We start from the raw sequence: 25,188 nt of genomic DNA, 5'->3' as shown, positions 1-25,188 counted from the left end.
TCTGAAACCTTAGTTATACAGTATTACAGCAGGATTGTGCAAAAACTACTCACCTGATTTCCATGAAGTGTTGTGGAAGGGTGCGGCATGACATGAAGGAAGAAGCCATAAAAATTTGGTTCCAGATAATTGGGTGGATCCAGGAACATTTCTTCACCGTCTTTAACATGTTGAGATAGGGCGTTAGCCTTAGTGGAGGTCTGCCAACGAGGTTATGATTGGCATTGGTTTCTTATTTAGCAAAAAAATAGTGGACAGATCACAGTGAAACTTGGATGGATCCAATTCCAGGTCAGTGGGTGGATTCAGATTTTTTTTTTACTTTCTTTAACATTGCAAGATGTTCTTTTATGGCATTTTTTACAGATTTCCCATGAAATAATTCTGGGATCTTGATGAAGAGTATCATTCTATTTCAAATGAATCTCTATATTTGAAAAATAATGAAAACTGTGATCATGTGCTGTTTGACTTTATATCACCTCTACACCCAGACTGGATTTCTGAGTGTTACTGCTCCACATTTGTCAGGATCACATTTCCTAATCAGCGCCAACAGTGAAGTCTGTGCTCTGCTGTAACTCCCAGGTGACACTCTGTGTGTTTGGATGTGAGCTCTGCAGCCAGTGGACCCCCCCCCTTCCCCCAGGGCTTTAAATTATGTGTTAGTCACTGACCTAACAAAGAACAGGAAAAAAAATGAGTTTCAATAAAGTGCAATTCATCCACGCTGCAGAAAAATGAAGGGCTGCTGCTGCAAATTAGGGAAAATGGTGACCAGTTGTTATGTGCAAAGTTAAAAATAGATCCTTTTTGAGTCATACAGCTTCACAGAGCCGAAAACATGAGAGCAAATAAGGACTTGAGTCGTTTACAGATATTCAGTTGGCAAGGGAGATAACACATTAACCAAATTAGTGATGACACATTTTCTTTTCTCCCTTAAGCAAAGATGCTGCAACTGCATGTAGAAAACAAACAAAGACCCAATCTCAGCCTGAAAGAATTTAGAGCATGTTGCAGGACGCTCATGTTAGAGATGGATCTTTTGCATTTTTGTCATATCCAATTTCTAATAAGATGCGGTCACGATGCCTCCACATCATTTTTATTTAACTTTAATAATAAAATAATAAATAATTTCATCAAGTCATTACTGTCACTGAAGATCAATGGCTGAAGGACATAGTGCCCAGTGTGTGTTTAATCATGACTCAGATCCAATAAGTCAACAAAATAAAAGTTTTTACAGGGATATATTTATAGGGATCCAATTAAATGTGTTGAAAAGCTGTGGAATACAAACTATTGTAGATCTGTTGTTTTTGTTAATTAGACCAAATTAACTTTACCTACTCCACATGTTCTAATTACATTATTGCATATTTCTTCTGTGATAAATCAACCTTAATCCAACTTAAAGTCTTGATACCAGACGCAAATGTGAGATCTCAATGCACAAAATGTGTAAGTGACACACAAACAAACCCAGAGAAACTAAAACTACTGTAAAAGTTAGTCTGTGTTTTTATTCACCATAAATACATTATACACTGCCAAGCTAGAATCAACATTACCCTCCTCAAATTCAAAGCTGAAGAACTTTCATTCATCACATACAAACGTTTGCATATCCAATTCCAAAAACCACCTCACTGATTTCACTGTAAACATTTTCTTTTTCACCTTGAGCACTTGCACAATAAAAGACACATATTTATACATTTACACGCTTATCTACACTGAAGATTTCTACAAAGCATAGAAAAAATAAACTTCGTTACATTTCTTCTTACATCATTTCTTCTTACATTATGTATATTAGTTGGTGAAGGAACAATGTTCGGCCGCATGTGGCGTTTTAGCTGCATTTCAAAAGACTCATACCATCCTCTCTGGACAGCTACACTGCAGCCTCATGTAAAGCGTGAAGCGTCAGTCCACGTTTTCATGCTGTGGGGCCAGGAGCATCGACTGCAGCATGACACAGCTAAAAAAGACGTAATGCAACAACTGCTGAGATGCAGCCTTCCTCTGCGGTAAGTGGCAGATCCGTCCATCCAATCTTTTATCCTTTTTAAAATGGACTCAGCATTTATGGGTTCTGCCACAATGAATTCTTTCCGCCTTCTGGAAACACATTATCGATCAGACATGTGAGAGATAGAGTGAGATTCTGGTAAAAACAACTTCTACCAGTCAGCTTTCAGTACATCTGTCTGGGTAAGTGAAGGTGGCACTTTACAGAGCAGGCGTTCCACTTCCTGAAGGTTTACAGTCTCCCTCCCCCTAACCTAAAGAGAATATGTATTTTCAGGACTTATCTTGATAAAAGCAACCTAGTTATGCTCAATTTAAGTATGTTTGAGATGCACATGGCCAGAAATCAGAAGTTAGAGGGCATTCAGAGAGCAGAGACCCAACACAATGATACATGAGGCACATTTTAGAACCAGTGGTCGTGCAGCATGATTTGGCCGAGGACAGAACTCCGCAGAAGGAGATTGTACACTTTGTAAAAGTCACTTCAGAAGATGCATGAGAGACATGCTCACTCAATTTCAATAGATCTGGCTCCACAGTGGCTGAAGCAGAAGCAGCCGCTGTTTTTCAGTGCATTTGTTCATTCAGCACCACTCGACAGATTTTATCTCACAAAGTATAAAAAAAACAAAAAAACAACAGAATATTAAACCATGAATAATTAAACAGCAAATCTTGTTGAACTTGTGTGTCAGAGGCTCAGATCGGCAGCAGCACTGAAAGACATCCTACCTACACCAAGGGGTAACGGGTCATTTTGTGGTAAATAAAATGTCTGTAAAGAATTAAAGCTGCAGAGAAGTTGGCTAAATCCCCACAAGTAACTGCAGCAAAGCCTATTGTCTCAGCAAAAAGCCAAACTTAAAATAAAACACTGATACAAGATGCAACTGGGTAAAAACACATCTGTTTCTGCACAAAACTGGGGGCTATTTTACACTGGAGCTTTGTTTGGGGGTTCATAGAGGAGATTCCAGCCTCCGACGGTTTACTCTCAATAATAGATGGATCAAATTATTTATTTATTCACTTCTCCTCCTCTCTTCTCTGCTTTCCTCGGTCCGCCCGGTCTGGTTTCTAATTCTTAGAAAAAAAAAAAAAGAGGGCAAGTTGGCGGGAAATGAGAAGAAGCCAGGTGCAGCTTTATTTTAGGCGGTGGAAAGAAAGGCACCAAGGATATATTATTTTTATTCCAGCCCCACAAGGTAACATGCTTCAGACGGGCCGCTGTATTTCTGAGCTGCTGTGATATCGTCTTGTCAGGGAGCAGGTGTTCGCTCTGTCTTATAATGAAAGAGGGTGGTTTCACAGGGGGCTGGAGAAATCTGTGTAGCTTAATAATAAGTGGAACTGGTTGAGCTCAGCTTAGAATTTCAATAATCTAATTAAGATTCAAAAGTTATATATGTATAGATATGATATTCATTGATGGAAGATGTCGCACTGTAGCAGCAACATCTTGGTTTGAAACAACAATCTCGTCGGCCATGATGTATACAGTCTGTGGGGGCTGTGAAGCCCAATCAAACACAACCGCAAGTAAAAACTGACTTAAGTTGCTCTGTGAGATAAGAAAAAGAATCCATCATTGAATCTACTGGTTGGTGCTCCTGTAAATGTTGTGGGAGAACCTGAACACAGCAGATCCTTAATGACAGCTAGTACACACAACATACACAGAGGGCGTGTGACTTCTCTGCTAAGGACGCCTTTACTCCTCGATATCTTTACATAGAAAATAGTTGTTGGCTGCTATGTTAGTGTTTAAAATATTATGTAACCTTTAAAAAATGTGTTATGTGGATCAGCTCAAAGGCTTGTATGAACTTCAAGTTGGTTTTAAATCTGATAAGCATCTGTGGAAAGAATGGGTGGAGCTTCGGAGAGGAGAGTCCTGGACCTTGGTCAACAATTTAAGGACTAAGAAGAGGTGACCAGCAATGTGACCAATCAGTTGTCCCGACTCTTGGTGGCACATTCTGCTCATGTACATCGTTCTCTGCTTTTGTTTGAATCCTTGTTGTTCTGAAAATAAACTGACTGAATCCCCAGTGCTGTTCAAAAGAACACACTCCCCCAAGTTACAACACCACTGCCTCATCTTTTCTACTATTGATTGCAGGCCAGCTCGTGCCTCGAGTATGGAAGCTGTTGAAGGAGGATAGATCAGATCTGGAGTCAGGGGGATGTTGGGGTAGGATCTGCTGCTAAAACTGACAGCTACCAGCTTGTAGAAGAGAAGGGATTTTTCCTTTCTTAACTAATTCCCTTAAGGCCAAATCCATTTTTGTATTGACTTCAGGAAAAATTTGAACAATAAATTAGACTTCCTTGCCTTGTAGCTAAATATATTTTAATCTTATTTTGAAGGGGTTTAGATTTGTCTCCCCTACCAACAGACATAGATTTGACCTCAGAGGAGATGTGTTATCATTTAAATCTCTTTTAATCGCTGAGCAGAGCCTGCAGTGATGAAACTGGAGGATGCTGAAGAGAGAAACTCCTTTGGGAGTGAAGAGCTTGAGGGTTTTGAGAATTCAAGAGCAATGTAAGGATGGAGATGTTACAAGGGCAGGTGAAGACAAAAAAAACACTGTATAAACCGCCTGGAGGACTGTGCCATTGTGTTTTGTATGAGAATGTATGACTTTTAGAAATTATTCACTCCGGAATTACCACTGGGGCTTTACTGGTTTGTGAGGAAAAACTAATTTTTCATGTAGAAGACAAGTTCCTAATTTATTAACAATCTATCTAGTGCGTAGTCACATCAAATCAGAGCAGCCTGAATCACTAAAAAGATAATTTAGATGTTTCCTCATGGGAAATAAACTGACTGCCAGGATCCATGTGAAGTGAATCAGTTGTTAGTGGAAAGTTAACAGTAGTTTGTGTTATTGACTATGATGGTGAGGATTAGGATCAGGAGACACTATAATCTAAAGATTTAGCAAAAATTGAGGCATCTGGAATTTTCTTCAAGTCTCCAGTGACTCTTATTGACTCCTCTGGCACATATTTTTATTCCCACAAACCACAATGAACATTATCATTAACTACTGTCTACTAATAAAAAGGCAGCAAAAAAGTGTGGCATAGATTGTGTAACAGAAATGTTTCTCCGCGAAGTTACAGCTGTGTAACTTAAGTGTCACGCAGAAAACCTCCAGTTGCCTTTGACTGACCGCTCTTAGCTGTTCCTGACTGAAGCTGCGGAGCGTCCTGCTGTCAGTTCTGTCTGCTGAAGCTGCCTGTGCTGTCCCTCCATGTCTGCTGCAGCTGCTGGAGGTGCTGAAAGGCTCTCTGGGTGATGTTAAGAGCTGGATGGACCTTCCTCAGGCTGGGCTCTCCAATCAGAGACAGGCCACACAACCCTAAGTAGGCATGGAGGGGGTCTGGTGGACCGGAAATGGAGAGAAAGAGGTAGAGGGGAAGGAACGGGGAGCATAGGGAGGGATGAAAGAAAGAAAGGAGGGTAAAAGGGAGAAACTAGGTCAGAGATCTTAAAATGTATCAGAGCAGAAACACCTGCATGTGACAGGTCTGTTGCATCCAGGATGATCAGTTATTACACAAACATGACACGTCACCTTACTTTCCATTAATGAATCAATAAAACAATAACCTCATTTCACATAATAAGAACACCGCTATGCAGAGGCACTGTTTTTGTGGTACGGCTCCTTTAAGTAGATTATAAATAATGCACATTTGTTGGCCCCTTCCCTCCCCAGGGACCTGCGTAAAAGCTGTACAGGCCAGTAAATGGAGCAGTAATTGAATTATAATGAAATGACAGATGATTGGACACAGATTTCAAAATCAATCAAAGAGCCATTAGCTCCATCAATCAGGGTCCATAAGGATTTACACTCAAGGTTGAACATGTGTGGATTAGTCTTAAATTAAATGTGAGATTTAATCCATGAGGATATTCAGGATGTATGGCAATTATAAACAAAATGGCCGGAAAAAGTCCCATTCAATTTTTAAGACAGAAATTCACGATCAAGATATAATTTCGCTGAAAACCTGTGAGCAATGAAGTTGAATTACCAACACCAGCAGGCCCAAGTTCTGGCTGTTCTCACTATGAGGATGCTAGCAGTGTTTCCACTGTCATTTCATTCACCGTCATATAGAAATATTGATATTAGCCACTTTAAGATGGTTAATTTCAATTTGATGTGATATCCGCCATCGTAGAAGCATTTCACTGTGAAAACTAAGCTACATAATTTTGGTCATGATGACTGAACTGTGACAGTTGTTAATTACACAGTTTGATCAGGGAATGAATTTTCAACAAAGAAAATTGCCAAACTAATAATTTATCAATACTCTTAAACAATAATGGCAAATACAAGTTCTAATTATGTTTGGATTAGTGGTTCATCACTTGGAAATCTTATGTATCAAGATAGTGAAGCTATGAAGTCATGGAAATGGCAAAATCTGTGAATCTGATTTTAATGCTTGCATTCATTCGGGCTGAAATCGAATCTATTGTGTCTACACTATGACAACTGTTCTTTTCAAAGTACATTTGAGTATTTTTGGTCTAGATCTGCTTGACGAATACAAAGCACCATCTTTTGTTCTGTGGTATTGTTACCTTTCTATCTCCCTAGACCAGTTCCAGTGCATGACTCAGCTGTTTGAGTACAGACAAGTCCAATGTTATCTGTACCCATACTGTAGCAGCGCTCCTTTATTTCCTTAACATCTTGTTGTGCATTTACAAGGCTTTGTCAATGCAGCATCTGCTTCGCCTCATTGTTTCCTCTCGCCTATCTTCCCTGTCCTGTTCCTGTAACGTGAGGAGCTCGATCTCCTGTGTCCTCAGGCTGCCAATCCACAATAACCTCATCAATTACACATCACACTAACACACACACACACACAAGCATGGGCACCATTGAAGTTTAGGGTTACTAGAGGTTTTCCATTCAAAGTGAAATTTCAACAAAACTCCACCCTGACCTCTCTGCACCTGTGGAGGGCAGGGTGAAAACCGCTCATCTGACATAGGGAAACAGACAAAGACACTGAAACTGCTCAGTTCAGACATCGTTTGTGCTTGATTCAAGTTCTTTGAAGCTACTGAAAAATAAACAGCAGCAATATGTTCAACAACAACCTCTACATGGTCTATTTGTGCTGTTTGTTTCCACCAGGTGGTCTTTACAGCACATGTTCATAAGATAAGTGTCACTCTTACTTTGACAGAGAATCCCCTACAGGTACAATAACAGCAATACATCCACAAAAGGATACGCATGGCGGTGTTCTGTAATTGTCTTTCTGATAGTGTCTTCTTATTTGGACTCTATCTAATGACTGTGAGCATTTACTGCAAGATGTTCCAGAAACATTCACATCTGCAAGTCAAATCATTTACCTGGATGGCTGTCCGGCCATTTGGCGAATCCTCCCACAAGCCGATCCTGCGTGGACAGGATGAAGCTCCTGTTCTTGTCAAAGTTTGTGTACTGGAACACATCTAACAGCTGGGACCACAGTGTGCGAGAGAAAAGGAAGGAAAAGAGAGAGAGAATGTAAATCTGAGTGGTTAATTACTTTGAATCAATTGTTTCAACAAATTAAAATACATTTAACTATAAAGATGCAGAGCATGTTGATTAAGGGGGGAGACATCATTGGATTCAATTTCAAAAGTGTGCTGCTGTTATCCATGATCTTCATATTCTGCATCTAAACAGATACTAAAGTGACGTTAACCTAAACGTTTGATATACTGCTCTTTTGCAGGAAACATATATTTTGTTTTAGTGTGTGCATTTGTCCTTCTGGCACAATTTTGACCCAATAATTCACTGTTCCTGTACGCACGAGTGTGTGTGTAACCCTGGCTTACTCATAGCTGCTTAGCTCAGTTTTCTGGATCGTGTGTGCATGGATGTACCCCTGGCATAGTTATGACCCACATGCTGAAAAGTTTGTTCACAGGTTTATTGGGGTGTATGCACGGTGGTTTAGGCATTGTAAAAATATTTCTCTCATCAAAAATGCTGCTTAATATTCAATGCTCGTCAGCAGTTTTCTAAACCTCTCCCTCCTCCCATGAGATTATTGTACTAAGGTGCAGAAAATCAGGGCTAAAAACCTTAAATGAACTAAACAAGTAAACACATGCAAGAGTGATTCTGTGAATATGTCTGTCTGTTCCACCACTTTACCTCTAGCGTAGCTCCCACCCAAAAGGAGTAGCATGTGTCTACAGGCTTGTTGGGACGCCCGTGGAAGCCGCTCTGCTGCCTCATGATGCACCAGCGCCGGATCCTGTCCAGCTCCCGCTGACTCAGCGCCTCCTCCAAACGACCCATCAGACACAGAGTGGCTATGGCACAGTATGTCCAGCCACCTGGGCACACAAGGAAGCAGGTGTATCGCAGGTGTAACACACACACACACACACAGTAGATGTGGATCATGCACAACACAAATTAATCCAATAAAATGGAGCTGCTGATTTATGACAATGTATCAAAGTTGGAAAGCGGCTCTAGTGGTTCACCCTGACATGTTTAGATGCCAGACAACTAGAAGATTACAGGGCACTGCAGTAAAGAGGCAGGGTGTGTCGGCATGTAGGCCCTTTGACTGCCAACAACTTGATCGCATGCTGCTACTTATGTACCACCTTTCCTGAGGACCAATGATCTTAAGCTTCATAGAAATACACAGAAACGTGGATTAGGAGGAAAACGTCGGCTTTGGCTGCAAAATAACTGAGAGGTGTCTGTTGACATTTTATTTGGGTTAATGTCATGGATTGAATCACCAGAATTTCAAAGCAACATTTAGGCAACTTTTACTTTAAAATAGCAGCTTCAACATTATTTTGATGTTACATTGACTTGGCAATGAACATCGGTTCTTGCTCTATGTAACTTTGGTGAGTGGGTATGAGTAATTTAAAACCAGAGTTTATTGCCAATATTCACTGAGGAAACTTTTAAAATATCAAGGATCATGGGTAATATCCACTGTTAACTGCTGACCCAGTTGTGCTTCAATTCAGTGAGAGGGACTATGCAGTCAGAGCTCACCAAGAGATTGATAGGCATTGTTTTTTTCTACATGAAAAACACCTAATCGCGTGGACACAGAGTCCAAACGAATGACTAACCACATATGGTTGCAGTGGACGCTGTTGCTCAGTAAATGTACATAGTGTAGCTTTAAATTTAAAGGTCAGGAACTGAAAGCAGCACATCCTCAAAGTGAACGACACACAAACATGAATGTGTTTGTTGATTGATGACAACCTGTTATCAGTACAGGCACAAGAAGCATCTGTCCATCATCTGCTACAACCCAAGCTTTCAATATCACCATACCTTTATACCAAACCCTCCCCTTAACATTTCCACTATGCCTGGCTGCTTATCTGCATGTGTCCATGTGTGAGGGATGGAAACAGCCAAGGAGGGGTGAAGATTGTGGGTCAGGGGTGTAAATCTGCTGACATGTTACCGTCCCCTTCAATCAACCGTGTCTTGTTTACTGTCTGTCTGCTTGAGGCAGAGGCAGAGACTGAGTAAATGTAAATCTGAATCAGACCAAAATTTGCGAAATCCAAAACTATTTATTTAAATGTACATTTATACCATTTTATATGATTTAAAACAAAATAAAACACATTGAGATGTATAAAAAGAACAGATAGTGAGGAGCTAAAGAGCCCTTTTACACCCTTAACTGCAATTTGACAAATGTCAGTTCCTGGTTGTAATTACCTGTAATTGCCATGGAGGCTACGTTTTCACCCATGTCTGTTTGTTTATTTGTTGGTTGTTTTTTTGTTTGTCAGTAGAATTTAACAAAAACTGCTCAACAGATTTTTTACCAAACCTGGTGAAAGGATGGGACATGGGCCAAGAAAGAACTCATTAAAATTTTGGCAAGGATCTGGACAAAGGGACGGATCCAGGATTTTGCGAGATGGGGTGTCTTTTGGACATTTTCACCAATTTCCCAGGGAATATTGCATGGATCTAGATAAAAAACAAACTCAGGCACATTTATGGGATTGATATCTGTGAATTTGAGCAATTTGGTGCAACTTGAATGAATTTTGCTGAAGACTTTCCTCTTCTGCCCGTTATTAAAATAAGTATTACTGTCACTGTTTTATTTCCAATTTTCTTATTCTCTGTGTAACTTATTTAATGTTTCTCTTTGTATCTGGTATCTTCTCTATATCTCTACTGATATGTAATCAGCCCTCAGACTATAAGTTTGCTTACAGTAAAGAGCTGTAGTTGAATTTATCACAAAGGGGGAAATCACCAGCTGCACTAGGATCAGCTCAACAGTGGTTTGAATTTCATAGATTTCATTTATGCACTCACAGTCTAACAGGAAATGCTACCTTTACTGCCTCAAACAGGTGACAGCGGACATGCTCCAAGTAGTGCTTTTAAATACATGAGCGTATGTGAGATGGAGACTTTTGTGTCAGAATAATACGGTTTAATTTGAGCGGATAGGGATTAAAGAGGACAAAGCATCTACAGAGATGGATTTTAATGGCTAATCCTTTAAACCAGTTACTTCCCATCAGCCACTTTCATGCCCTCCACCATGACACTACCGACGCAGCGTCAAACCTTTTGATCTGATATTAACCTTTTAAATTAAAAACTAAATCACTATTTATACACAAGACTTTTAAATCTCTGCTGCCAGATGTGTTATTTTTTTATTCCTGCTAATGTGCAGCAAGATTTCACATTCTTATCTCTGTCAGCTGCAACCACGTATAAACAATTAGAAACTGATCAGACTCACCGTGAGACTCTCTCCCGGCTCCCTGGCCAAACCCATTGTCGTAAGACTGTGGAGAGAACAAAGGAAAACATCTAGTTGGAAGAAAAGTCAAATTCAAGTCGCAATTGGATACGTCATCGACTAGCATGGTGACTTGATAGATTTTATATTTCACTGGCTTTAACAAAAAAAAAAAAAAAAAAAAGTCACATAACCTCATCCTGGGTAACGAAGCTCTAAGGAGCCAGCAGACTTCTGCTTTAAAATGATGGGTAAGATGGTTTGAACTGAAGCCACAGGTTCAGTTCAGAGTCGTCCCTTTGCTGCGTGTCTTTCCGATTATTCACTTAAGTTTTATTTGTAGTCCGTCCTGGGAGAGGGATGTGGCTCTTCCTGAGGTTTCTACTTTTTTCTTTTCCCGTTAAAAAGAATGTTACACCTTGTTTTTTTTTTTTTCATTTGACTGATTTATTATATGTTACTACAATACACTCTTAGTTTAAACTCACCTCATTAGATATCTGCAACCACTGAGCGCCACTTTCATTAGACTACAAAATGTGAAATGTGAAATGAGTGGTAATGGCTCCAGAAAGATTTTACTTGTACATCAGTTTAAACCAGGAGGAGGGAGCTCTAAAAATGTATTTTGGTCTACACATGGGAACCTGGTTATTACTGTTCAAAGAAAGAAGATGACTAAAGATTTCATGAACTTGCAAAAGTCAAAAACTTAAATTAGAAAAACCATTTTTTCCTGGACACTATGACAGGTTTGTAAGTAATTTCATGAGCACTGGTTCCTACAAAAATACACAAGCTTCACAATGGATGGCAGTCACTTGGGAAAAACTTAAGCTCTCTTCTGTCTGTGTGTCAGGTCTGATCAGACTATAACAAAAAGGGTCAGTAAATGGACACATGGCTCCATGCAAGCGTGGCTCAAACTTTCCTACTGTGCAAAGCCTACAAATGAATTCTGTATACTTACATTCACCAGCAACTAACCCACTTTACCAAAGACATTTTGAAATCCACCCACTAGTATGTGGCTGATGGATAAAAATTGTTTTCAGTTATGACTTACAGTTATATGCTAATTAATTAACAGATCTCTCTCTCTTTGTTTCTTAGTGTATGTGTGAAAACAGACAGAGGGTATGTTGCATACACACCCAAGCAAACACCCAAGGAACTATGTAATGAAACACTCTTGTGTTAAATGAAAATCTTAAAATAAGATCAGGTTTAGTTAGTAAATGGGACCGAGTCTCTGAGGAGCTGGGTTGTGTAAGGTACTGAGATGATGAGCAGGAAGACAATCCCAGCTTTCATGTGTCGAACCCACGTCTGATAGAAAAACAAACACTGAGGCTTAAGTATGGGTTGAGTTAGACATCATTCAACAATCTGACAAAAATATCACTCGAGTGCCACATCATAATCCTGCGGCTTGTTTTGGTTTCCTGGTGGGGTGGATAAACCTCTGCTGCAGCTTTAAGATCATGATGCACTGCTCAGTATTTCTAGGCACTGTGCCACCTCCTGACGGTGGGTGGCCCATTGTCCCACTGCGGTTGTGGTTGTTTTCTAACAGGGGGGGGGGGGACAAGCACTTTGTCCGCCTGAAATATCATTTTAAAATCTACTCACCAAACTTCCTCTAATGTACTCAATGGCTTTCTGAATGTCCATGCCTGACCAGTCATCCAGCATGTAACAGATACTGGCTGCACAGTAGATAAAGCGTATGTCATTTTCACTTCCCTCTGGCACTGCGTAGAAACTGGAAGCAAGAAGACACAAGACAGATTGTCAGACAGATTACTACCAGAGGAGAGACAGATAAACACAATAGTAACAAAAACATCAGGCAACCACCTGACTGTTTATATTCAGGACTGAAGTTGCATCAAATATATTGTGTTTTCAACCAGACATGATTTACACTATGCCCACAATTCACACAACTACTGATGAAGAACCTAAAGTGAGTTAATGTCAATCTAAATTAAGACAGTCAGTGTTCATATTACCTTGGTTATAACTGATTCAGAGTGTGAGAGGAAATTTGTGTGCGTGTGTACCGACCTGCCGTCCTCCAGCTGCAGTGCTCTGAGACCAGCCAGACAGGCCTGTTTGTTAACACGGCTCAGGTCGTCTCCCAGTATTAGCAATGAGCACAGCCCAGTGTAGGTCATAGCTACATGGCCACTGTCATATGGATGGAGGACACCTGGACCCTAAAAATTTTATATTATTAAGAGGAAAAACAAAACTTGACCCAAAACAAAAGAACTTCCTAATTTGTACTGTTGTAACATTCACAACTCTCTGAGTAATATTAGCTGAAACTCAAAATATGAACAATATATTCACACAACATCACTGTGGCTAATATTACAGCTGTTGGGATGGTACCTTAGTGCTGTAAGGAATTCCAATATGTGATGATCCTCGAAACCCACAACGACTGAGGTTTGATTCTAGAAAGACAATAACAGGAAAGGGGTAATCACGAGAAACTGGAACATAATCTACTGTCTCACAAACTAGGTCTCAAGCTGTTTACTGACCTTCAGCAGAGGTGGTACAAAGACATAGAACTTAATTATCTACTAGCTGTGAATTAAGTCTGCTGCTGCCACCATGTGGCTGAAATAGGAACAACACAAAAAGCAGGATGCAATGTGCAAAATTAGCACAAAAAACCAGGCAGACAAACTCAATTCAATTTCAACACATGACAAAGCTTTGTAAGGTCAATATTGTGGTGTCAAGTTAAGTATTGCAGACTATAAGAGCTTCATTTGTGCAATGTACTACAAACTGTTGTTAACGCTTTTTGTGTTGTTCACCTAGAACCAGAAAATTCCAAAATTTCATCTAAGTTTTCATTAAAGTAAATATGTAAATAATAGTGACTGTTTATTTCATTTAAAAAAAAAAACACCACTCAGGGACAATACAATTGAATAGTTCTGTAAATAAGGGATTTTAGTTTTATATTTTTAATTTACTTTTTTTGACTTTATCTTATTTAGTAATTATGAGTTATTGGCTGTAGACCACAGATTTGTTCATTTAAAAAAACAAAATATCACAATTAAGTTTGCAAAAAGTCAATGTGACAGCATCAACAAATGTTAAAAGTCTCAACCTCAACAAATAAAACCTCACACACAGAGAAACGTCAGGTGCCTCTGAAGCTGAGTTCTCACATCTGAGACAAGAAACCAGCCCGGCTACAAACATATGGCAGCAGCAAAAATGAGACCCATGAAGCGTGACTATCCCAACATGATTTCTGTTGATGTCTTGAATAATTAACTAACTGGGCATCCAAACAGATGGCACAGAGTGGCTTGTTAGGAGAAAGGAAAAATATATGAATTAAATATTTAGAGTCCAACTTTCCCTGATGAGAAGAGGCCCAGTTGGAACAGGTTTGGTGGAGAGGACACCTGGAGCCTTATGTCTGCTTCCAAATCCAACTTTATGATAATGAATGCTTGGAGAAAATCTCATGTTGGCAGTAACCTAATTGCCTTCCATCCATCTCTACCCCCTACTGTTTCAGCTTCTGTTTTATTTACACACAAACACTTTAAAGTTTAGGTTTTTTTGTACACACCTTGGACAACATAGAAACCACATCCACGAAAAATAAACAACACCCTACGCCCAAAACAAACCTGAGCCTTAACACATGCACTCACTCATGCATCGGCCTCTACAATCGTGGAGGGAGACAAAACTAACCACATGTCAAGTCATAGATTGACATGCACACATATTAGTGAAATTAAATCCATCAAGAACAATGGCACACATGAGCCAAAATCCAGAACACAGCACACATACATACATACAAAGCTGTCAAATCTGCTCTTAAACACTTCTTCTCATTCCCTTCTTCTTGGCATGTTAAGGTGTTGAATTGCAGATTCTTCATTTGGCTAAAAGACACAAGCTCAAGCAACCACTTTCTAAAGCACAGTGGATTTAGTGTCTCTGAATATATGAAGGGAGAGTTAAAGACTCATCTGTTAGGGTTCTCTTGATTTCACACACCACTCACCCAATTAAGCTTCCTCCCCAGGAAATAAACTGTGTATCTCAGAGTGTGTGCACGCAGCGTGACCATTAGAGCAGCATCCATTAACTAGCTTCAATACTGCCAGCCTCAATTTCTCAAAAATGTATTATGACAGTGATTCTTTCTTCTTCTTCAGTCTTTCTTAAAAAAACAATACTAGGATTTCCTTTCCATACACAGTGTCAGAAAAATCCAAAATCCTTTTGAAAAAGACAAAACCATGATAATTGTATTGATGCAGCTTCCTCGCAGTCTAACAGCGCTCGTTTTTGCAGCAGGGGAATTGTTATTAAAGTCTGGATCTAGGGAATTCGAAATTGGGTTTCAATCATAATGGGCCTTGGCTGAGGTACACACTCTCCGACAGCCCTTCTGGTCACAACTGTTTCTTTAAAACCTGTGTGTCTAAGATTCTTGCATTCAACTTACTCATGATTTAGTTTGCAGCTTCCAACCTTTTACTGCTTCATGTTAATGTCATTCTTATCTGCAATGAATACTTGTGGTGCAAACCTCCACATAGGTTAATGTTAAACTCAGCTTATTTAACTGTCAGGTTTGGAAAAGTGAGACGCTCACAAACTTACGATCCTCTGCGGGTAAAACCTGTAGAGAGTAGATCCATTCAATCATGACCTTTCTGTCGATCACATCGAGGGCATCCAGCACATCCAGACCAGACAGGGCAAAGAATATAATGGTTAACCTGGAAAGAAGACAGAAAGCAATCATATACTTATTACTTATTTAATAATGATGGAGCTGTAGTGAATATGGCTGCAGTGTCAGACAGAATGATGATGATGATGATGAGGAATGATTAGGGTTAAATCAACCTGAGTAACTAAGTGTTAGCTGTCAGTTGTGGTCAGTGGGTGGAGGCAGCTGCGCTAACAGGAGTTAGCTTAAGTTTACAGATGAAGAACTTCACCAACCGAACCGTCCATTTCACTTTGAGCTCAATATCAAACAAGGCTTTTTTCTTTTTAATATAAAACAATGGTTGCTTATCGTCACAGGACGTCGTGGACCCGCTGAACACCAGAGTTTCCTGTTTTTCTCCAGTCGCTCTGTAGTAACTTCACCACCCTGGCTGCTGTTAGCTAGCACGCTAAGCTAAAGTAGCACTAGCCTCCATCCATTCAAAGGAGAGCCGCAGCTAGCTCGGATGCTAATCAAGTTCCCCAACAACACATATGGAAACCAGAGCCGCGTTCATCATTCCAGTCAACTCGCCTGGTTGTTTCCAGCGAGGCGTATCTCTCCGGTAACACCTGCAGGGTCCTCTGGAAGAACCGGACATGTCGGTCCCGTAAAAAGTCTATTTGCTCAAATTCTTCACACCGACTCTCCTCCTCCGCCATCTTTGTATCCGCACCTATGAGGAACCTGTTCCGGTACGTTTGCTTTTCAAATTAAAATGTGACAGTAACGATCAGAGGTTCCTAATGAAAACATTATAATTCATTATTTAGAGAAGTTCTGATGCCAAACTGTTTAAACAACAATTACAAGTAGAGCTCCAGCTTAATAACTTAATACACATGTAAACGTAACAATAACAAAAATGTGCTTCAAAGTTTGAGTTATAATCATTTATTTATTATATCATATATTATAATATGGATTATTTGATTGATGGGTTTGTAGCAATAAAAAAATGAATACTGATATATACCCTTTCAAATACTCAGTACCTCAAGACACCTTAAATTCAATGGGTCAAAAAGGTATTATATATAAATAATCCACATTTTAGCACTTTAGTATTTTTGCAGTACTTGTAAATAGTTTGTTTAGGTGGTTTTATTTTTCTCAAGGCATCATTGTTTATAAGCTTCAATAAAGTAACTAGAAATAAATTTCGTCAAATAAATATGGCGGAGTAAGTATTACAATATTACACAAAATATAAAAGTACTAAAAAAAGACATTGCTCAAGTAATGTACATGTATCTCAAAATTTCACTTTAATACAGTACATACTTGATTTAATTAGGTCATATGTTGTGGAATTTACATAAGCTTTTATCTAAAATACTTAGTAAGAATAACAATTTAAAATAAAATCAATACACTGCATGAGAGTTCAAACAGCAGCACACAGTAAATTCAAATAAAGATAAAAGGCTTGGAGGTTGACACCGGTGGCTTCGGTTTGTCTTCACAGGCCTTGTCTCCAAGTGGGAACAGCTCTGCAAAAAAATGACAGAGGATTTCAGTAATTCAGCAAAAGATTTATTTCTTTACATATATATATATATTTGCCTCTTTCCTACATATATATATATATATATATATATTCATTTATTTATTTTAGTACACACAACCCAGTAAAAACACAGAGTGGATCAGACCTGTGAAACACCTGCAGCAGTGGCCCTTCTCCTGAAGGTCCAACGTGTTTCATTCGCTCCTCCCATCCCTTAGTGGGACGTGTGAGCCTGGAGGGGTCTCTGCTGACGTGACAATCAACCTAAGGAAGAAATAAACAACCATTTCTTTAATTGACAACGACAACAATTTTATAATTAATCTCATTGTGAGATCTTCCTGGATGGGGCTGACTTGTTCACTGTATAACCGTTACCTTTTCCTTCAACTTAACAGTGATTCTCCTCTGTCTCTCCTCTTCCTCTTTTTCCCTCAGTTGTTTCTCTTGAAGTTTTTCCTCTAACTTGTGGAGATCCTGCAGAAAATGACCAAAGCAGAGATAAACTTTATATTTCACACAACAACTGACACACCACTAAACTTTGTAGTAAAACCCCACATCCCTAAAATACATCATATCACAACCTCCCAACACATAATCTCAGTGTGACAACTGCACCCATGTAAACAGCAGGCGTGTGGGTGGATGTCTCCTCCCAGACTTCTTACCCTTTCATTAAAGCGTTTGATCCCCTTTGCCGCCTCCCTTCTCCTCTCATCAATCTCCCTCTGTTCCTCCTCTCTCTTCCTCCTCCCCTGCTCCTCCTCTTCCTCTCTCCTCAGTCGCAGCTGCTCCTCAACTGTCAGCTTCACTTCCAGCTGCCGGCGACGTTCCTCCTAATAAACAGAAATCGATTGGTAAAGATACAGCTGTTTGCATCAAGTCTGTATTTGAACTGATTTCCATGTAGAACACTGAAGATCACACAATACTTCAAAACACAAAGGCACACAATTAAAAGCACCTTTTCCCGTCTCCTCTTTTGTATCTCCTCAACCAGTCTCTGCTCCTCCTCCTGCTCCTCTTTCCTTCTCTTCTTCTCCCTCCACACCTCCAACTGTCGCGCTGCCTCCCTCTTTTCCTCCTCAGTCCTAAAACAGAGGAGAATGAAACATGAGCAAATGAAGCCCACAAGATCATCGATGTAAGTTCTACCTCCTCTTTCAGTCTTTCATTTCCAGCTCACCTGTTTTGCTGGGCCTGGCTCTTGACCACCTTCTCCCTCCTCTTTGCCTCCTCTGCCTCCTCCTGACTCTGTATCCGGCTCTGACGTTCCCGATGCTTGCTAGCTTTCCACCGCTGAATAGCCTGAGCACAGCAAGGCAGTATACCACGTATAAGAAACAATGGTGTGGGATAGATAAAGTGCTACCTATAGATGTATGTGAAATGAATGTGTGTTAGTGGGTGAGTGTGACTTTAACATTACTATTTCACCATGTAACTCTCCAAGTGAGCTCTGCTTCCCTATTGAAACAACAAACTGTCTGTTCATTCAGCTTCTCTACCTCTCTCTTTCTGTCCTGCAGATTGATCAGCTCCTGGTGCCAGTCCTCGTGTTGCTTTATCTCCTCCAGTGTTTTACCAGGCAGGTAAAGTTTTGCCTCTTTCCTGTAGCCTGGATGACCACTGTGCTTTGTCCAAACCTGTGAATCCAACAGATGAGTAATTCAGTCAAGAATCTTGCAGGAGTTGAACTTTGGCTCAGCATCTGTTGTAGCTGCCTGAGGCCAAACATGGAGCACTGTGAGCTGAAAGATTGGTGACAGGAGAAATAAGAATGTCCATTATTACAACACACGTTATCGGGTAGGAATGACAGCAGTGTCTTACTTTGAGGAAAGCTTGGTGGTCATATTGGTCCCAGCCTCCATGAGGGCCACCCGTCTTTTGCAGGAAAGACTCCAGTGCTCTGACCTCTGCAGGGACATCACTGTCTGGAGGTTTGGTCTTATAGAAAACATAAAGTGATGAATGATCAAGAGACAGGAACAAAAAAAAAAAGATCCCACAGATTATACCATCTTCTTTTCATTGATATGAAAATACAGAAAGGAGGGAAAAGGGAGGAGAGACTGACTTTAACAGAGGGAGTTGTGGGTAGTTTGGGTTCTGATTTAAGAGCCAGGCTCCAGTTTTCCATCTTCTTCTCATAAGCAGTGATCTCCTGTCTGCACGTCCTCTCCTCCTTCAGAAGCTCCTCAATGCTGAGAGAAGCAGAGAAACATAATCATATATAATATTTGTATATAATTCTTCCTGATATAAACACCAGTGTGGTCTACGTATCCTTGTACTTTTTATTTACTTTTACCTTTTAGTTTATTCGGTGTCAGAACATTATTTGATTTCTTTCTTATTGATGAAGGACAAAATATTACAACCAATCAGCATTGAGTCGACACCTCTTTGACATGATCTCAACAGATATCAAATAAAAGATACTAAAGTTAAACACACTATTTTTGCGAAGGGCTGTTGTGTTTAAGATCATAACGTCATATCTTTGTCTGTTTATCCCTGATGATTAAGTTCAGGCTGATCCTTATTTGTCTCAGTGTTTCCTGTTACCATGAGCGCTGCTCCTCTTTAAGGGCGTTGATGGAGATTTCCACCTCTGACATTATTTCTTTCAGTCTTTCAATCACTATAACACAAGCAGAAATGCAGTTTTACAGGACATCCAATTGCAATAGCACCTGGACCACATGAATAGAGCAGAATAGTAAAAACACAAATAACAGAGTGGCTCAACTTACACTCAGGAGTTGGTTTCACATCTATGAGCTGTCTCTGAAACTTCCTCACACCGTTATGAATCTTCACCAGTTGCTTTTGAAGATTCATCTCTGAGGGAAGACAAAAATCAAGATTATGACTTGATGCATGTTTGACAATGCATCTTAACATACTTTGTTATTAGGTAAATAAAGGATGTGAAAAACGTTTTGAGTATGTTCTGAATGTTTTGAAACCTCCCTCTTAACTGTAAAGGGGAAACTATGCTTCTCTAAGACAACCAAACACATACTGTCTGCACGTCTCTCGTCCTCCAGCACTTTCTCGTACTCTTCAAGTTCTCCACACACATCTGTCCAGCCGTTCTTTCTGCATTGGACACTCAGTGATATCTCTTTCTCCAACTTTTCAATCCTGTGAAGAGGAAGCAGCGAAGCTAAATGTGTCTGTTACATCACTGAGGACACATTGATTTTAATGTTCCAAGTCTTGGCAGAGTTCAATGATATTTGATATGTTACACTGAATACAGCATAAATTACTTGTTTTGCTGTCATTTTGTCCACCCTCTGTATTTCAGCGTTGAAAAAATGAAATGTAAATAGAGGTATAACTCACAGTCTCCTGTTCTTCTCAGCTTCCCGGAGGAACTGAGCAGTTTTCTGTCTGTGACCCACCCCGTCACTTCTGAGGGTCTCTGTGCAGGGCAGCGGGGCACTGCTGGAGCCTCTGGTATCCCCCTGCTCACATTCAAACAGTGAAACTGTTACTGGACCTGTTTATGCTAATTGAATAAGGCCCCTCAGTTATTTATTGTTTCTATTTATCTTAATTTTGCTTGACTGTTGTTAGTTTTTTTTCTTTTCTCTCTCTACTGTTTCAACACTGATGTCCACTTTGATACTTGATAAGCTTTAAGGTTTGTATTTATTTTTCAATAAAAAGACATACATTTAAAATGTGTGAGAAACACAGAGGTTCAGCACATCTTCTTAAAGATGCTGATGTAAATGATCAAACGTATAAACATGTAAATAACAACAGCATGAACATAGATGTGTTTGGATTGTAAACCTTACACAAGAAGAACGCAAGGCACCCATTATCGGACAGGGTAAAAGTACACCCCTGAGCAGAACTCTGACAAAACACCAGAAGAACATTATTAAACAGTGACAGTGAAATAATCCTGAATTACATTATTGCAGCAGCAGAGTGTGAATACGAGCTGCTCACTCCTACAGCTCTGAGCATTAGCTAACCGACGTTAGCTCGTCTGTCGTCAAACAAACTTCAAACTTTACAAACTGGAGACAATGAAAATGTCGTCGACTGACTAACATTTGACTGTATTATTGTGATAACGACACGTGTCGGGTTCAGAACAGAAGCAGTAAAAGATCGTTACCGAGAGATGTTTGTCAGCGCGTCGTGCGGTTGCTAGGGAGGCCATGTTTACTAACAAACCAAACTTTATTGAAAAAAAGGAAAAAGACATTGAGAAATGCTGCAGTTCACGCCTGCCACCAGCAGCGGTCGCTGTGCACCATGAACCAGTTCAATGAGACAACCTGAGAGACTGAGTCTGGATCCTGAACTGAAGCTGAGGATGGAGGACAAACCTCACAGGGGGGTTGGGGGGGCACATGGGCCCCCCATCATACAGGGCCCCAGAGACCAACCTGTAGTCAAGAGCTGATATGACCTGAAGTTTAATACTATTTGATTTTCATGAACATTAATTTCTTCTGCTGTGCTTATGATTTTATGGCCGTGCTGTTTTATGTCGCTGCCCTCGTGAAGCTCTTTGTAGCGGAGGTTTTGAAAAGTTATTATTATCAGTGGTAAATGTCAAACGGTCTTCTTCTATGGCTCTACTCTACTCTTCTTGATTATCACTTCACGGGACAGTTTTGCCATTCACACATGTACAGGTTTTTTATTTGGGGTTCAGTGTATTTCCAAAGGGAATGGAGGAAAATAAAGGAGGGGATCAAACCTTTGATCCTCTGGTTAGTGGACGACCCACTTGTGCAACTGATCAAGTGGCAGATATACTGATACTGGAAATAGTGGTTGGTTGCAGCCTTACAGATCTCCTATGAGGGAATAATACATTCCCTTGTGTGTTTTTTATGTTTCTTTTATGTTTTTCTTTAGGAAAAAAGCTCAATATCAACATTAACTGTTACGGTCTTGAAAGAACAAGAAGACAGAACATTGATGATATCAGACTTGAAACTGTAAAGAAATTCTAATTATATTGACCCAATTATATGTGTGAAATTCACTTTCTGTGAATTTCACACATTGGTAATCCAACCCCAGACAAACCTAATGTAAGTGTGTCAACGTGCTTAACCTTAACTAAATGTTTTTTTTTTTGTTTTGCATGAGATAAAAATACTGGAATCATCCCATAAAATCCCCAGAATGCATTTACACAAGAATACAAGTTATTATATGTCAACTGTTATCTTGCTCCAAATTGATTAACTCCCACATTTCCTTTAAAAAAAACTTCCAACTGACTGTAGTAAACATGTGTGTTTTCAGATGTTCCTAAACGACACGTGATATACTTTGTGCGGCTGAGGCACAGAAACATCTGACTGCGACTTGCGTCAACTCGGTGGTTAGAGTTACCTACGCATCTCACTCTCACATAACTGCCTATCTTCTCTGCAGAGGCATTGGTTATTTCTGTAGCAGCCTTTTTTCTTATGAAGAGCAGCGGCTATAATTATTATGAGAGCTGGCCAAGTGACAGTCAGAGAGGAAAAAAGGAGCGAGACAGAGAGGGAGTAAGAGGGAAGTATAAATAGAAAGCCGAGTCCATTATTGAGAGCAGATATTGGGGATGGTCTCTCTCGTGGGTGCCGAGGCAGAGTTGTGGCGACACAAATAGCAGCCGCTCTCCCTAATGAAGAGTGTTACAATTTCTGCCCTCAGCCAAAGGACTCACTTAATTTGATAAATGAGACGAGCAGATGAGACACCGACCGGTTGGCAAAACAGAGCTGACAAACATGCTGCTGCACAGAACATCATTTCCACACCAGCCGGGGAATATATGGATACAAAAATGTACTTCCACTTTTTTTTTTTTGTATTAAAATGAAAGTATTAAAAATACAATATATAATGATTTATTAAATATACATGAAAAAGATATATGATTACAAATACCATTAAATTGAAGGCCTGGTTTCATTTGTATCTCCTGTGTCATTTTCATTGAGTACATGAACATGACTCAAGTTCAAGCTCCACAATGACAACAGAGCAAACTCTACCCGATGAAGCTTCAAAGATACAAGATAAAGTTCTGGAAATACTGTACCAAGAAAATAAAAGGTTGATTTTCAAACTCTGCGTAAAATTAATAATTGATTTGGTTCTTTTTGACATCTCTCACAAGAGTTTCCTTCATAAAGAAAAGAGAAAAATCTTTTCTTTCACTGAGAAGAGACGTCTGTTTCAGAACTGGATTTAAACGTGACGTTACAGTTTGTAAATTATGAGCTCTCATGCTTTTATTAAAGAGTTAAAACCGTACATCCTTGATCCGATGAGTCTGATGGCTGTTAGCTTAAACTAGCTCGTGACCTTTGACCTCATCCTAGCAGCTATTTGGAAATGTTATGAGACATGATCCTGGTAATCTGAGAGGTCAGGTTTGCATTCATGGACAGTGGAAGTCTGAGCTTCCCTCCTGCCAGTTCTGTGAATTAGACATGATGATTTATGACACCTGCCATTTATATTTGTCTGTGTGTGTGTGTGTGTGTATGTGTGTGTGTGCGTATGCGTGTGCGTGTGTTTTCAGTGCACCAGTAGTGCTCCTACTGTCACACCACAGGGAGTGTGTTTATGTGTGTACACCTCCTGTCCTCGTGGCCGTTAATAAATGGGAATGTTTTCAGTAAACGTGTCTGCTGTAACGAGGGTTAACAACACACACACACACACAAACACACACACACACACACAAACACACACACACACACACACACACACACACACACACACACACACACACACACACACTGACTTGTGCTGTAATTGTAGATGGCATAAAAAAGCAACAGGATCTGGCTACGTTCTGCACATGTTGTGCACGTTAGACGTTAGACACATGCATATGCACGTGTGTGTGTGTGTGAGCGTGCAGAGGCAGGGGGAAAGTGATCACTTTAATTGGTCTTCCTGCTGTGCCTCAGAGAGACTTCTCTCTCTGTTTGTCTCTGTGTGACGTCAACACATCAACATTTCTCTGAACACAAGTTTTGGTCTGAATGTGTCTCGTGCAACTCATGCTTTGAGTTGAATATTGTGGTCGCTGATTTTAGTGCCATGAGACAAAGATGTTTCTGTTTCACTTGGTTTCCTTGTCGGGAAAAAAACTGAAATACAAGGAAATAACTGTGACGTTTGACCAGACTGCTTTCATTATTAGGCAGAGAGACTTTAATGGTGAGAGTTTGAATCCCAATTTGACGTCTTCTGTGAGACTCTGACCTTTCATCACACACACGCACACACACACACACACACACACACAGAGTTGTGTCGCCATGAGGGCACTGCATTGGACAAACCCTAACCCTTACCATAAACCTTCACCTAACCTTTACCAAACCCTAAACCTAAACCTAAACCTAAACCTTAACCTAATCTTGTTACTATCTTGATTTTGTGGCTTTTTTATGTTGTAGCCATGGAAACCTCTTAGCAATTTCAGTTTCAGTTTTTAAAACAGGTCCAAGCATCATATTGGAAAAAGAAGAGATGTTGGATCTTTCTGAACAATCATTCACATATTACAACATAATTATGTCAAAATAATCCACATATAATTGAACATGTGATAAATCCACAATCTCAGCCTTGATACCTCTCATCTTTCTCATTAAAACTAAATACAAAATGTTTATAGAGGATTATACATCTATATAATGTAACACTTTGAGGATGTTAAAGCTGAATGAGTAGAAGCCTGAAAGGTTTAATGCCCCCTAACCCTGAATGTCACTGTTGCAGTGAGTGAGCTAATCTGAGTGAATCACATCTCCAGTCATATGATGTGCATTTGGTTGATTTGAGCAGGAAGGCTATACATTCAGCTAATCATGAGAAACACTATAAATCTGCCATCAGCTCGGCAGCTCTTCCTCTTCCTGTCGTATCATTTATATTTTCTGTCTTTATCTGATGCTCTCAACTGGAGTGCCTGTCATCTACATGATGATCTGAACTGCTCTCCTCGTACGACTTCACGTAATAATCCACAGAA

General features: G+C 39.9%; 2 protein-coding genes across 4 annotated transcripts; both read right to left on the bottom strand.

Moving 5' to 3' along the window:
• Window positions 1-1,504: 1,504 nt before the first annotated feature.
• On the bottom strand, window positions 1,505-16,338 carry pggt1b (protein geranylgeranyltransferase type I, beta subunit). 2 transcript variants are annotated; one of them, XM_020103490.2, is made up of 10 exons: window positions 16,175-16,338; window positions 15,526-15,644; window positions 13,261-13,325; window positions 12,931-13,082; window positions 12,493-12,625; window positions 10,861-10,906; window positions 8,244-8,428; window positions 7,445-7,553; window positions 5,229-5,438; window positions 1,505-3,126 (listed from the first exon to the last, which is right to left on the bottom strand). In XM_020103490.2, exons 1-9 carry the CDS (start codon window positions 16,300-16,302, stop codon window positions 5,272-5,274), a joined length of 1,104 nt encoding a protein of 367 aa, XP_019959049.1. In that variant the 5' UTR covers window positions 16,303-16,338; the 3' UTR covers window positions 1,505-3,126; window positions 5,229-5,271. The 2 variants fall into 2 exon arrangements, with proteins under 2 accessions (XP_019959049.1, XP_069379711.1); XM_069523610.1 differs by having other exon boundaries at window positions 1,505-5,438.
• Window positions 16,339-16,544: 206 nt separating this feature from the next.
• Window positions 16,545-21,426, bottom strand: LOC109639809 (coiled-coil domain-containing protein 112). 2 transcript variants are annotated; one of them, XM_069523596.1, is made up of 14 exons: window positions 21,301-21,360; window positions 20,511-20,635; window positions 20,185-20,306; window positions 19,913-20,002; window positions 19,725-19,800; window positions 19,234-19,360; window positions 18,987-19,103; window positions 18,662-18,799; window positions 18,340-18,461; window positions 18,118-18,244; window positions 17,822-17,989; window positions 17,529-17,627; window positions 17,296-17,414; window positions 16,545-17,133 (listed from the first exon to the last, which is right to left on the bottom strand). In XM_069523596.1, exons 1-14 carry the CDS (start codon window positions 21,343-21,345, stop codon window positions 17,103-17,105), a joined length of 1,506 nt encoding a protein of 501 aa, XP_069379697.1. In that variant the 5' UTR covers window positions 21,346-21,360; the 3' UTR covers window positions 16,545-17,102. The 2 variants fall into 2 exon arrangements, with proteins under 2 accessions (XP_069379697.1, XP_019959023.2); XM_020103464.2 differs by having other exon boundaries at window positions 16,546-17,133; window positions 20,511-20,632; window positions 21,301-21,426.
• Between the last annotated feature and the right edge of the window lie 3,762 nt (window positions 21,427-25,188).

The sequence above is a fragment of the Paralichthys olivaceus genome, chromosome 4, assembly GCF_024713975.1.
Source record: "Paralichthys olivaceus isolate ysfri-2021 chromosome 4, ASM2471397v2, whole genome shotgun sequence".
Classification (NCBI taxonomy): Eukaryota; Metazoa; Chordata; class Actinopteri; order Pleuronectiformes; family Paralichthyidae; genus Paralichthys; species Paralichthys olivaceus.
This window is presented reverse-complemented; position numbering and strand designations above follow the sequence as displayed.